Here is a 14,894-nt window from a genome sequence, read left to right on the forward strand (position 1 = left end):
CCGCTTCCACACGCGCAGCCGCGCGCACCCGCCCCGCCGCCTCCCGGGGCTTCCCGGGGCTTCCCGGTGCCTCCCGGGGCTTCCCGGGGCTTCCCGGTGCCTCCCGGGGCTTCCCGGTGCCTCCCGGGGCTTCCCGGCCGCCGCTGCGGATAAATTCAGGCGCCTAATGGGGTCCCCTCGCCGCGCGTCGCTGCCATCGCCCACCCGCGGGTCTCCCCCAAAGCCCGTGGGGACCCTCCCGGTGACACACCGGGATCCCCCCGGTGACACCCCTGGATCCCCCCGGTGACACACACCCCGCCGGTGACCCCCCGGATCCCCCTGGTGACACCTCTGGATCCCCCCGGTGACCGCCCGGGAACCCCCCGGTGCCACCCCGGGAATCCCTCGGTGACACTCCGGGAATTCCCGAGGTGTCTTTGGACACCCCCTCCCCAAAGCTCTCGGTGTCACCCCCCGGCGGTGCTGGCGGTGGGGAGGGGGCGCGGGGTGACCCCCGGGGGAAGAGGGGGTGTCCCCCCCACCCTTTATTCCCGCAGCCCCTCCCGCGGGGTTGGGGACACGGGGGACACGGAGGGGGGGCAATCAGGGGGGGTTTGGGGGGGCAGGGGAGGAGGTTTGAGGGGACAAAGAGCGGGGGGCGAGGGGGGAATTGGGGTGTGGATTTGGGGTGTGAATTTGGGGTGTGGATTTGGGGTGTGAATTTGGGGTGTGGATTTGGGGTGTGGATTTGGGGTGTGAATTGGGGTGTGGATTGGGGTGTGAATTTGGGGTGTGAATTTGGGGTGTGAATTGGGGTGTGGATTGGGGTGTGAATTTGGGGTGTGAATTTGGGGTGTGAATTGGGGTGTGAATTTGGGGTGTGAATTTGGGGTGTGGATTTGGGGCGTGGATTTGGGGTGCACAAGGATGTGAATTTGGGGTGTGGATTGAGGTGTGGATTTGGGGCGTGGATTGGGGTGTGAATTTGGGGTGTGAATTTGGGGTGTGAATTTGGGGTGTGAATTTGGGGTGTGGATTGGGGTGTGGATTTGGGGTGTGGATTTGGGGTGTGAATTTGGGGTGTGGATTTGGGGTGTGAATTTGGGGTGTGGATTTGGGGTGTGAATTGGGGTGTGAATTTGGGGTGTGAATTGGGGTGTGAATTTGGGGTGTGGATTGGGGTGTGGATTGGGGTGTGAATTTGGGGTGTGAATTTGGGGTGTGGATTTGGGGTGTGAATTTGGGGTGTGGATTTGGGATGTGAACTGGAGTGTGGATTTGGGGTGTGAATTGGGGTGTGAATTTGGGGTGTGGTTTGGGGTGTGGATTGAGGTGTGGATTTGGGGTGTGGATTGGGGTGTGAATTTGGGGTGTGAATTTGGGGTGTGGATTTGGGGTGTGAATTTGGGGTGTGGATTTGGGGTGTGAATTTGGGGTGTGGATTTGGGGTGTGGATTGGGGTGTGAATTTGGGGTGTGAATTTGGGGTGTGAATTTGGGGTGTGAATTGGGTGTGAATTGGGGTGGATTGGGGTGTGAATTTGGGGTGTGAATTTGGGGTGTGGATTTGGGGTGTGAATTTGGGGTGTGGATTTGGGGCGTGGATTTGGGGTGCACAAGGATGTGAATTTGGGGTGTGGATTGAGGTGTGGATTTGGGGCGTGGATTGGGGTGTGGATTGGGGTGTGAATTGGGATGTGAATTTGGGGTGTGAATTTGGGGTGTGGATTTGGGGTGTGGATTTGGGGTGCACAAGGATGTGGATTTGGGGTGCAGGGTGGGTGCGCACAGCGAGGCGTGAGCAGCACCGGGTGTGCAAAGGGGTGTGACACGCACGTGAGTGGCCCCTGTCCCTGTGCCCCTGTCCGTGTGTCCCTGTGTCCCGGTCCCTGTGTTCCCTGTCCCTGTGTCCCTGTCCCTGTGTCCCTGTGTCCCTGTGTCCCTGTGTCCCTGTGTCCCTGTGTCCGTGTGTCCCCTGTCCGTGTGTCCCTGTGTCCGTATGTCCCTGTGTCCGTGTGTCCCTGTGTCCGTGTGTCCCCTGTCCGTATGTCCCTGTGTCCGTATGTCCCTGTGTCCGTGTGTCCCTCCTGTGTCCTGTGTCCGTGTGTCCCTGTGTCCCTGTGTCCGTGTGTCCCTGTGTCCGTGTGTCCGTGTGTCCCTGTGTCCCTGTGTCCGTGTGTCCGTGTGTCCGTGTGTCCCTGTGTCCCTGTGTCCGTGTGTCCCTGTGTCCGTGTGTCCCTGTGTCCCTGTAACTGTGTCCCGGTCCCTGTGTCCCTGTCCCTGTGTCCCCTGTCCCTGTGTCCCCTGTCCCTGTGTCCCTGTGTCCCTGTAACTGTGTCCCGGTCCCTGTGTCCCTGTCCCTGTGTCCCCTGTCCCTGTGTCCCTGTGTCCGTGTGTCCCTGTCCGTGTGTCCCTGTCCGTGTGTCCCGGTCCCTGTGTCCCTGTGTCCGTGTGTCCCTGTGTCCCTGTGTCCCCTGTCCCTGTGTCCGTGTGTCCCTGTGTCCCTGTGTCCCTGTGTCCCTGTGTCCCCTGTCCCTGTGTCCCCTGTCCCTGTGTCCGTGTGTCCCTGTGTCCCCTGTCCCTGTGTCCCTGTCCGTGTGTCCCGGTCCCGGTCCCATCCCCGCTCCATCCCGGTGGGGGGAGGGGAGTGGGGAATGCCCGGTGCAGCGGGGGTGGGGGAGGGGGGGGTTCCCGGTGCCAGCCCCACGTGACCGCCGCCCCCGCATGTCCCCCCCTCCCCCGCTGGTTGCCATGGCAATGCCCCTCCCCCCCAGATGGAGGAAGGGGGGAGGGGAATCCCCGATGGGGGAGGGGCGGGGAATCCCCTCCCTTCTCTGCCCCTCCCCCCTCTCGAGCCGCTCTACTGTGGGGGAGGGGCACCGGGATCCCCCTCCCCCCACCCCGCACTGCGGGATTCCCCAAAATCCCGTTGGAAAAGGGGGATCCCCCCCTCCAATGGGGCCCCCGGCATGGAGGGGCTCCCCCAAATCCCCTAAAAGGGGGGGGGGAACCCCGAGAATGTTCGAGGGACCCCTCAATCCCCCCTGACCCCATGGGGGTGATCTGGGGGGAGCCCCAGGGGGAGGGGACACCGGGAATGGGGAATGGGAAAAACGGGAAAAACGGGGAAAATGGGAGTAATGGGAACAATGGGAATAAATGGGAATAATGGGGAAAATGGGAATAATGGGAATAAATCAGAATAAATGGGACATGGAAATGGGAGGAATGGGAGGAATGGGGGGAATGGGAATAAATGGGACATGGAATTGGGGGGAATGGGGGCAATGGGAGGAATGGGAATAATGGGAACAATGGGAATAATAGGAATGGGAACAATGGGAACAATGGGGAATAATGGAGAATGGGAATAATGGGAATAATGGGAAATGAGAATGGGAATGGGAAGAGAAAAGGGACTGGGAATGGGAACGGGGATGGGGAATGGGATGGGGGATGGGGATGGAAAAGGGGCTGGGAACAGGAATGGGAATAATGGGAATAATGGGAATAATGGGAATAATGGGAATAATGGGAATAATGGGAATAATGGGAATAATGGGAATAATGGGAATAATGGGAATAATGGGAAATGGGAAGGGGAATGGGGAATGAGGAATGGGGAATGGGACTGGGGGAATGGGAATAGGGAATGGGATTGGGGAATGGGATTGGGGAATGGGATTGGGGAATGGGATTGGGGAATGGGATTGGGGAATGGGATTGGGGGAATGGGGAATGGGGAATGGGATTGGGGGAATGGGGAATGGGATTGGGGAATGGGATTGGGGAATGGGATTGGGGGAATGGGGAATGGGATTGGGGAATGGGATTGGGGGAATGGGGAATGGAATTGGGGAATGGGATTGGGGAATGGGATTGGGGAATGGGGAATTGAGGAAGGGAATTCCCGGGATGGGGGACAAATTCCTGTGGGTTCCTCATTCCAGGAGCTGTGGGAATGGGGGATTCCCCCCTCAGGAACCCCAAAGGGAGGGAAACCCCCCCCAGTCCAATCAGGAATCCCACCCCCAATTCCAGCAGGATCTTCCAGGTTTTCAGGGATAAAACAGTGCAAGGCAGGGAAAGAATCCCCCCAACCCTTCCCAAATTATTCCTTCCCAGTTTAATCAGATTTGGGTTTGTTTTGGTTTTTTTTTTTTTTTTAATTTTTAATTGGATTCAAACACACCAAACTCACAGAAAGGGGTGGAGGGGAGGGGTCATCCCTCCCTGGCTGGATTTGGGAATTCTGGGATGTGGGAACAGTGACCAGCACAGGGAGGGCAGCCCCAAAAAAAAAGGGAGAAGGATGAGCCTGGATGAATCCCATGGGATTTTTGGTGGCACATCCAGGCTGATTCCTGGGAAGGAATTTCATTCCCAAAAGATGGGGGAAAGAGGGAGTGGGGGGAGGGAAAACCCAGGATTGGCATTCCCGAGGATTCTGGAATTCCCAAGGATTCCAGCAATCCCACAGGGAATGTCCCTGGGATCAGGGAAGGGGAAAAGGGATGGGAAAAGCAGGAATTTCCCTTCTCCAGGTGGATTTGGGGCTCCAGCATCCCTGGGGACAGCAGGAATGTCACCTGGAGCTGCCTGTCCCCCCTCAGGAAAGGCTTTTCCCACTTCTCCCAGAGGGATTTTCCCTCTTCCCAACACTTCTGCCCCAATCCCGAAGGAAAAGGGAGCAGGGATATCCCAGTCCCAAAGGAAACAGGAGCAGGGATTTCAGAGATATCCCAATCCCACAGGATATGGGACCAGGGATATCCCAATCCCAAAGGAAATGGGAGCACGGATTTCAGGGATATCCAAATCCCAAAGGAAATGGGACCAGGGATGTCCCAATCCCAAAGGAAATGGGACCAGGGATGTCCCAATCCCAAAGGAAATGGGACCAGGGATGTCCCAATCCCAAAGGAAATGGGACCAGGGATGTCCCAATCCCAAAGGAAATGGGAGCAGGGATTTCAGAGATATCCCTATCCCACAGGATATGGGACCAGGGATATCCCAGTCCCAAAGGAAACAGGAGCAGGGATTTCAGGGAAATCCCAATTCCACAGAAAATGAGAGAAGGGATTTCAGGGATATCCCAATCCCAAAGGAAATGGAAGCAGGGATATCCCAATCCCAAAGGAAACAGAAGGGATTTCAGGGATATCCAAATCCCAAAGGAAATGGGAGCAGGGATATCCCAATCCCAAAGGAAACAGAAGGGATTTCAGGGATATCCCAATCCCAAAGGAAATGGGATCAGGGATATCCCAATCCCAAAGGAAATGGGAGCAGGGATATCCCAATCCCAAAGGAAACAGGAGCAGGGATTTCAGGGACATCCCAATCCCAAATAAAACAAGACCAGGGATATCCAAGGGAGATCCAGGTCTGGAATCTCTTCAGGGTGACACTCCAGGAGCATTTCCCACACGACAGCTCCAGAATTCCAAGGAGGGAGTGACAAGAACAACCCGGGATCTGCCGGGAGCTGCATTCCCAGGGAATTTCAGCAGGGAGGAGGCGCCATCAGTCCGACCTCCAGCTGGGGGGGGGGGAGGGGGGGGGGCCCCAAAATCCAAATTGGGGGGTGGGCGTGGGGCCGGTGGCGCCCTCAGTCCTGTTTGTGGCTGTTGTAGGGCTTGTGCCGCTGGTTGAGGGGGTTCTCGGGGGATCGCATCCACTCCTTCTTGAGCAGCTGGCGCAGCTGGCTCAGCCGCATGTTGGCATTGTCCCGCCTCAGCCGCGGCAGATGCAGCTCCTCGAAGGCGGCGAAGGCGGCGCGGAGGCGGCGCTCGGGGTGGCGCTCCGGGGGCTGCGACACGCTGGGGACAGGGGGACACGGTGAGCAGGGGTGGGGACACGGGAACAGGGTGGGGACACTGTGCTCGGGGTGGCGCTCCAGGGGCTGCGACACGCTGGGGACAGGGGGACACGGTGAGCAGGGGTGGGGACACGGAACAGGGGTGGGGACACGGGGACAGGGGTGGGGACACAGGACAGGGATGGACACTGCTCGGGGTGGCGCTCCGGGGGCTGCGACACGCTGGGGACAGGGGGACACGGTGAGCAGGGGTGGGGACACGGGACAGGGGTGGGGACACGGGGACAGGGATGGGGACACGGGACAGGGATGGACACTGTGCTCGGGGGTGGCGCTCCGGGGGCTGCGACACGCTGGGGACAGGGGGACACGGTGAGCAGGGGTGGGGACACGGGACAGGGATGGGGACACCGGGACAGGGGTGGGGACACGGGGACAGGGCTGGGGACACCGGGACAGGGGTGGGGACACTGGGACAGGGGTGGGGACACGCTGGGGACAGGGGGACACGGTGGGGACAGGGAACCCCTTGGGGAGTTTTTAGGAAACACGTAGGGATGTTTTTAGGGCACACTCTGGGGTATTTTAGGGCACACTTTGGGCTGTTTTTAGGGCACACTTTGGGGTGTTTTAGGGCTGTTTCAGGGCGGTTTTTAGGGCACACTTTGGGGTATTTTAGGGCACACTTTGGGGTATTTTAGGGCACACTCTGGGGTGTTTCAGGGCACACTCTGGGGTATTTCAGGGCACACTTTGGGGTATTTTAGGGCACACTCTGGGGTATTTTAGGGCACACTCTGGGGTATTTCAGGGCACACTTTGGGGTATTTTTGGGCTGTTTCAGGGGGTATTTCAGGGCACACTTTGGGCTGTTTTTAGGGCACACTCTGGGGTATTTTAGGGCTGTTTCAGGGGTGTTTCAGGGCACACTCTGGGGTATTTTAGGGCTGTTTCAGGGGTGTTTCAGGGCACACTTTGGGGTATTTTAGGGCACACTTTGGGGTATTTCAGGGCACACTCTGGGGTATTTTAGGGCCGTTTCAGGGCTGGTTTTGGGCACACCTGAGGGCAGCAATGGCATCCTCGATGCTGTGTGCCTCCACTGCCCCCTCCTCGGGCAGCCGCCGGTTCAGGTTCTCCTCCAGGGGCAGCTCCAGGTGGGATTTCTCCTTCTCTGCTGCTGGGAAAAACGGGAATGCTGTCAGCAGGAGGAAATCCCTCAGGAAAATTCAATTATCTCTCAAAGAAAATCAGGTTTTCCTAAAAAAACTCAGTTTTCCTTGTGGAAAAATCAGGTTTTTTCTCTAAAAAAAATTCATTTTTTCCTCTAAAAAACCTCATTTTTTTCCTCTAAAAAACCTCATTTTTTCCTCTAAAAAACCCTCAAATTTTCCTCTAAAAACCCTCAGGTTTTTCCCCATGGAAAACTCAATTATCTCTCTAAAAACATCAGGTTTTCCCAAAACAGCCTCTGTTTTCTTGTGGAAAAATCAATTTTTTCTCTAAAAAAATTATTTTTTTCCTCTAAAAAAACCTCAAATTTTCCTCTAAAAAACTCTCAAATTTTCCTCTAAAAACCCTCAGGTTTTTCCCCATGGAAAACTCAATTATCTCTCTAAAAAACTCGGGTTTTCCTAAAAAAGCCTCAGTTTTCTTGTGGAAAAATCAATTTTTTCTCTAAAACATTTCATTTTTTCCTCTAAAAAACCTCAAATTTTCATCTAAAAAACCTCAAATTTTCCTTCTAAAAACCCTCAGGTTTTTCCCCATGGAAAACTCAATTACCTCTCTAAAAAACTCGGGTTTTCCTAAAAAAGCCTCAGTTTTCTTGTGGAAAAATCAATTTTTTCTCTAAAAAATTTCATTTTTTCCTCTAAAAAACCTCATTTTTTCCTCTAAAAACCCTCAAATTTTCCTCTAAAAACCCTCAGTTTTCCACATGGAAAACTCAATTTTTCCAAACAAAACAAAACAAAAAATCCATTTTTGCTTTGGAATAGGAAATGTGGGATTGGGAAATGTGGGATTGGGAAATGTGGGATTGGGAATGGGAAATGTGGGATTGGGAATGGGAAATGTGGGATTGGGAAATGTGGGATTGGGATTGGGAAATGTGGGATTGGGAAATGTGGGATTTGAAATGGGAAATGTGGGATTGGGAAATGTGGGATTTGAAATGGGAAATGTGAGATTGGGAAATGTGGGAATGGGAAATGTGGGATTGGGAATGGGAAATGTGGGATTTGGAAATGTGGGATTGGGAATGGGAAATGTGGGATTGGGAAATGTGGGATTGGGAAATGTGGGATTGGGAAATGTGGGATTGGGAATGGGAAATGTGGGATTGGGATTGGGAAATGTGGGATTGGGATTGGGAAATGTGGGATTGGGAAATGTGGGATTGGGATTGGGAAATGTGGGAATGGGAAATGTGGGATTGGGAAATGTGGGATTGGGAATGGGAAATGTGGGATTGGGAAATGTGGGATTGGGAAATGTGGGATTGGGAATGGAAAATATGGGAATGGGATTGGGAAATGTGGGATTGGGAAATGTGGAACTGGAAAAAACATGGACACAGAAAATCAAGAAACACAGCAACAGAAATCCTAAAATTTTTCCCAGTGGAAAAGAGCTTTAGGATCAAACCCAACCCCAACCCTCCATTCCCATGTGGGATTTCCAATTCCAGACACTGAGAATTCCCAACCATTCCCAAAGTTTCTCCTTGGGAAAAGCAGCAGCTGCCCAGCCCAGCAAAGATTCCCAAATTTGATTTTTGGTTTTAGGAATTGCCAAACCTGCATCGGTGTTTTCCTTCTGCTCCTTGCGCACGTTCTCCTCGATCTGGGCCCGGGTGATTTTCCCAGCATTTCCCTGTTTGGGAGTTTTCCCTTTGAGTTTGGAATCCTCCTCCTCCAGCAGCCGCTGCAGCTCCTTGCGGCGCTCCAGCTGCTCCAGGCGCCGCTTCTCCCGCTCCTCCTGCCAGGGAACACACCCAAACATTCCAAACCACCCCAGCAATTTGGGAATAAATCCTCTGGAGTGACAGGATAGTGCCAGAAAGGATTCATGGATCCATGGATGGATTCATGGATGGATTCATGGATCCATGGATGGAGCAGCTCCAGCTGCTCCAGGCGCCGCTTCTCCCGCTCCTCCTGCCAGGGAACACACCCAGACATTCCAAACCACCCCAGCAATTTGGGAATCCACCCTCTGGAGTGACAGGATGGATCCATGGATTCATGGATGGATTCATGGATCCATGGATGGAGCAGCTCCAGATGCTCCAGGCGCCGCTTCTCCCGCTCCTCCTGCCAGGGAACACACCCAAACATTCCAAACCACCCCAGGAATTTGGGAATAAATCCTCTGCAGTGACAGGAAGGATTCATGGATGGATCTTCTCCCGCTCCTCCTGCCAGGGAACACACCCAAACATTCCAAACCACCCCAGCAATTTGGGAATCCACCCTCTGGAGTGACAGGAAGGATTCATGGATTCATGGATGGATTCATGGATCCATGGATGGATCTTCTCCCGCTCCTCCTGCCAGGGAACAGCACCCAGAGCATTCCAAACCACCCCAGGAATTTGGGAATAAATCCTCTGGAGTGACAGGATGGATTCATGGATTCATGGATGGATTCATGGATCCATGGATGGATTCATGGATGGATTCATGGATCCATGGATGGAGCAGCTCCAGCTGCTCCAGGCGCCGCTTCTCCCGCTCCTCCTGCCAGGGAACAGCACCCAGACATTCCAAACCACCCCAGGAATTTGGGAATCCACCCTCTGGAGTGACAGGACAGTGTCAGAAAGGATTCATGGATTCATGGATTGATCCATAGGTGGATTCATGGATTAATGGATGGATCCATGAATGGACTCATGGATGGACTCATGGATGGATGTGTGGATGGAATAATGAATGGATTCATGGATGGATCCATGGATGGATGTGTGGATGGATTAATGAATGGATCCATGGATGGATCTATGGATGGATCCATGGATGGATCCATGGATGGATTCATGGATGGATTCATGGATGGACTCATGGATGGATCCATGGATGGATGTGTGGATGGATTAATGAATGGATTCATGGATGGATCCATGGATGGACTCATGGATTCATGGACACATCCATGGATGGATGGAGGGATGGATCCAAGGATGGGCTCATGGATCCATGGATGGATTAATGGATCCATGGATGGATGCACAAACTCATGGATGGACTCATGGATTCATGGATGGACCCATGGACGGATGGATATCCCTCCTCTCACCCAGAGCTTTCCCTCTTCTCCCACTCCCCAAAACCTTCCCAAACCTCTCCCTGCCAGCATTTTGGGATGCCCCACCTTCCTCTGCTCCTTCCTTTGTCCTCGTCCTTCCAGAGCTCATCCTCCAGCTCCTGCTGTCTCCGTGCCTCCGCCATCCCCACGGCTCTTCCTCCTCTCCCTCATTCCAGAATTTTCCCTCCTCTCCCTCATTCCAGAATTTTCCCTCCTCTCCCTCACTCCCAGAGTTTTTCCCTCCTCTCATTCCCAGAGTTTTCCCCTCTTCTCCCTCACTTCCAGAGTTTTTTCTCCTCTCCCTGATTCCCAAGGTTCTTTCTCATCTCCTTCCCACAATTTTCTCTCCTCTCATTCCCAGAACTTTCCCTCCTCTCCCTCACTCCCAGAGTTTTTCCCTCCTCTCATTCCCAGAATTTTCCCTCCTCTCCCTCATTCCCAGAACTTTCCCTCCTCTCCCTCACTCCCAGAGCTTTTCCCTCCTCTCACTCCCAGAACTTTCCCTCCTCTCCCTCATTCCCAGGATTATTTTTCCTCTCATTTCCAGGGCTCTTTCTTCTCCCATCCCCAGATTTTTCCCTCCTCTCCCTCATCCCCAGCATTCCTCCCTCTCCCACTCCCCAAAACCTTCCCAAACCTCTCCCTGCCAGCATTTTGGGATGCCCCACCTTCCTCTGCTCCTTCCTCAGGACGTGTTTGTCCTCGTCCTTCCAGAGCTCATCCTCCAGCTCCTGCTGTCTCCGTGCCTCCGCCGCCGCCTTGGCCTCGGCCCTGCGGGCGCGCGCCGCCGCCGATTTGCTGTTCTCCCCCTGGAATTTTTTGGGCATCCCTCAAATCCTCTGAAAAACAAATCAAAATTGGTTTGGGTTGGGTTTTGTTTTTTTTTGTTTTTTTTTGGTTGTTGTTGGGTTTTTTTAAATTTTTTTGGCAGTTTTGTTGTTAAGTTGGGAATGAGGTTTGAGGGGGTGGGTGATTTATTCCAGAGTTTGGGGATTTCAAATTTTTCTGATGTTTCCTTTCCAGTTTGCCTCAGGAATTCTCCAGCCCTTTCTCAAAAATTTTCCAGCCCTTTCCTCAGGTATTCTCCAGCTCTTTTCCAGAAATTCTCCAGCCCTTCCCCAAAATCTCTCCAGTCTCTTCCCAGTTTCCCTCAGGAATTCTCCAGCCCTTTCCCAGTTTCCCACAGAAATTCTCCAGCCCTTTCCCAGTTTTCCTCAGGAATTCTCCAGCCCTTTCCCAAAAATTCTCCAGCTCCTTCCCAGTTTTTCACAGAAATTCTCCAGCTCCTTCCCAGTTTTTCTCAGGAATTCTCCAGCCCTTTCCTCAGGAATTCTCCAGCCCTTTTCCAGAAATTTTCCTGCCCTTTCCCAGTTTTCCACAGAAATTCTCCAGCCCCTTCCCAGTTTTTCACAGAAATTCTCCAGCCCTTTTCCAATTTTCCACAGGAATTCTCCAGCCCTTTCCTCAGGAATTCTCCAGCCCTTTTCCAGAAATTCTCCAGAAATTCTCCAGCCCTTTCTCAAAAATTTTCCAGCCCTTTCCCAGTTTCCCACAGAAATTCTCCAGCCCCTTCCCAGTTTTTCACAGAAATTCTCCAGCCCTTTTCTCAGGAATTCTTCAGCCCTTTTCCAGAAATTTTCCAGCCCTTTCCCAGTTTTCCTCAGGGATTCTCCAGCCCCTTTCCCAATTTTCCTCAGGAATTCTCCAGCTCTTTTCCAGAAATTCTCCAGCCCTTTCCCAATTTTCCTCAGGAATTCTTCAGCTTTTTTTTTCAAAAATTCTCCAGCCCCTTCCCAGTTTCCCTCAAGAATTCTCCATCCTTTTCCCAGGAATTCTCCAGCTCTTTCCCAAAAATTCTCCAGCTCCTTCCCAGTTTTTCACAGAAATTCTCCAGCCCTTTTCCAATTTTTCACAGAAATTCTCCAGCCCTTTCCCAATTTTCCTCAGGAATTCTCCAGCTCTTTTCCAGAAATTCTCCAGCCCCTTTCCCAATTTTCCTCAGGAATTCTCCAACCCTTTCCTCAGGGATTCTCCAGCCCCTTTCCCAATTTTCCTCAGGAATTCTTCAGCTTTTTTTTCAAAAATTATCCAGCCCCTTTCCCAGTTTCCCTCAGGAATTCTCCAGCCCCTTCCCAGCTCACTCAGGAATTTTCCAGCCCCTTTTGCAGATTTTGGGGATTTTAGAAAGGGGAAAAGTTCCCCCCCAAAAAAAAAAAAAAAAAAATTGGGATCATCCCCCCTGATTTATCCCAGCCTCAGATTCAGATAAACTTGGGATAAATTTCCCAAATTTCCTCAGTTTCCAGATCCTGGCTGATCCCAAAGAAATGTGATCCCTCCAGGCCAAATTTCTGACTCCCACCCCATGGAAAAAGCACCTGGAAATAAAAAAAAAAATTTAAAAAAGATCCAGGAGGATCCACATTGAGGTGAGAAATGTCTTTAATTTGGATTAACAGCCCCAAAAACGGGCTGGGATTGTTACCCAGGGTGGGAAAAGTCAAATCCAAGGGAAACAGGAACTTTAAAATCAACCAAACACTGGGAAAATCACAGTTCTGGGAGCTCTGGGGTTAAATCTTTGATTTTAAAGGCAGATAATTATTAATGAAATTAAAAAGGGCAGGGCAGGGCTGCTCCATCCCTGGGATGGATGAAATCATTTCTCCTGCCTGGAGCATCCCAAAAATCCCTTTTACTGCACTCTGACATTTCCCAAAATTCCTTTTACTGATCTTTGATTCTTCCTAAAATTCCTTTTTCCCACTCTGACCCTTCCCCAAATCCTTTCCCCACACTTTGACCCTTCCCAAAATAATTTCCCCACACTTTGACCCTTCCTAAAATCCCATTCCCCACACTCTGACCATCCCAAAATCCTTTTTTCCTACCCTGTGACCCTTCCTAAAATCCCTTTTCCCACTCTGACCCTTCCTAAAATCCCTTTTCCCATATTTTACCCTTCCCCAACACTTTAACCCTTCCCAAAATAACTTCCCCACACTTTAACCCCTCCTAAAATTCCATTTCCTCATCTGACCCTTCCCAAATCCTTTGCCCACACTCTGACCATCCCAAAATCCCATTTCCCACACTCCGACCCTCCCCAAAATCCCATTTCCCACACTCTGACCATTCCTAAAATCCCATTTCCCACATTCTGACCATTTCCCAAATCCTTTCCCCACATTCTGATCCTTCCCAAAATCCCTTTTCCCCACACTTTTACCCTTCCCAAACCCTTCTCCCCACACTCTGACCATCCCAAAATCCCATTTCCCACACTCTGACCATCCCTAAAATCCCATTTCCCACACTCTGACCATCCCAAAATCCCATTCCCCATATTCTGACCATCCCAAAATCCCATTCCCCATATTCTGACCATCCCAAAATCCCATTCCCCATATTCTGACCATCCCAAAATCCCATTCCCCATATTCTGACCATCCCAAAATCCCATTCCCCATATTCTGACCATCCCAAAATCCCATTTCCCACACTCTGACCATCCCAAAATCCCATTTCCCACACTTTAACCCTCCCCAAAATAATTTCCTCACACTTTAACCCTCCCCAAAATAATTTCCTCACACTTTAACCCTTCCTAAAATTCCTTCCCCCACACTTTGCCCATCCCCAAACCCCTTTCCCCACACTTTTACCCTTCCCAAAATTCTGTTTCCCACACTCCGACCATCCCCAAAATCCCATTTCCCACATTCTGACCATTCCCAAACCAAATTCCCACACACTTTAACCCTTCCCAAAATAATTCCCTCACACTTTAACCCTTCCCAAAATAATTTCCTCACACTTTAACCCTTCCCAACCCCAATTCCTCACACTTTAACCCTTCCCAAACCCCATTTCCCCACACTTTAACCCTTTCCAAAATAATTTCCTCACACTTTAACCCTTCCCAAACCCCATTCCCCACATTTTAACCCTTCCCAAAATAATTTCCTCACACTTTAACCCTTCCCAAACCCATTTCCCTCACACTTTAACCCTTCCCAAACCCATTTCCCTCACACTTTAACCCTTCCCAACGCCATTTCCCCACACTTTAACCCTTCCCAACCCCTTTCCCTCACACTTTAACCCTTCCCAACGCCATTTCCCTCACACTTTAACCCTTCCCAACGCCATTTCCCTCACACTTTAACCCTTCCCAAACCCATTTCCCGCCCTCCGAGCCCGCCCAAGGAGCGGGGCCCTCACCTGAGGGTGAAGCCAAAATGGACCCCCAGGCCTCCCCGCCCCGTTCCCCCCCGGTTCCGCCCCGCTCCCCCCGGGCCCGTCCCGCTCCCTCAGCCCCGAACCGGCCCCGAACCGGCCCCGCTCCTACCGGGCCCCGCCGCCCCGCCCGTCGCGCGCTTGGTGCGTCATCACCGCGCGCCGCCGCCCCCATGGCGGGAGCGGGCAGAGCGCGCCGCCGCCATGTTTGTTGAGGGCACGGTTTGGCACAGCTTCGCTGCTGCTTTGCGGGAGCGGCGGAGGGAGCGGGAGGAGCGGCGGGATGGGCGGACATCCGCGCTCAGGGCGGCGCTGGCGGAAAAAATCCGCAGGGAACGGAACCCGAGCAACGCCCGCTACCGGCTGTGCCCGGTTCAAAGATGGCGGCGCCCTGAGGGTGGGGTGGGCGGGGCTTAAAGGGGCGGGGTCGCTGTCAGATGAGTGGGCGGGGCTTAAAGGGGTGAGGGCTCTTTGTCACCGCGTTGTCACCTGAGTGTGGCCATTGTCACCTGAGTGTGGCCATTGTCACCTGAGGGTGG

General features: G+C 52.7%; 1 protein-coding gene across 1 annotated transcript; it reads right to left on the bottom strand.

Moving 5' to 3' along the window:
- Positions 1 to 5,595: 5,595 nt before the first annotated feature.
- On the bottom strand, positions 5,596 to 14,620 carry CCDC124 (coiled-coil domain containing 124; the record flags this gene model as incomplete). The annotated part of the gene is made up of 5 exons (XM_079333010.1): positions 14,468 to 14,620; positions 10,785 to 10,955; positions 8,607 to 8,787; positions 6,868 to 6,985; positions 5,596 to 5,806 (listed from the first exon to the last, which is right to left on the bottom strand). The coding sequence occupies exons 2-5, from the start codon at positions 10,941 to 10,943 to the stop codon at positions 5,596 to 5,598; spliced, it is 669 nt and encodes a 222-aa protein (XP_079189136.1). The 5' UTR covers positions 10,944 to 10,955; positions 14,468 to 14,620.
- Between the last annotated feature and the right edge of the window lie 274 nt (positions 14,621 to 14,894).

The sequence above is a fragment of the Erithacus rubecula genome (assembly GCF_903797595.1).
Source record: "Erithacus rubecula genome assembly, contig: scaffold_697_arrow_ctg1, whole genome shotgun sequence".
Classification (NCBI taxonomy): domain Eukaryota; kingdom Metazoa; phylum Chordata; class Aves; order Passeriformes; family Muscicapidae; genus Erithacus; species Erithacus rubecula.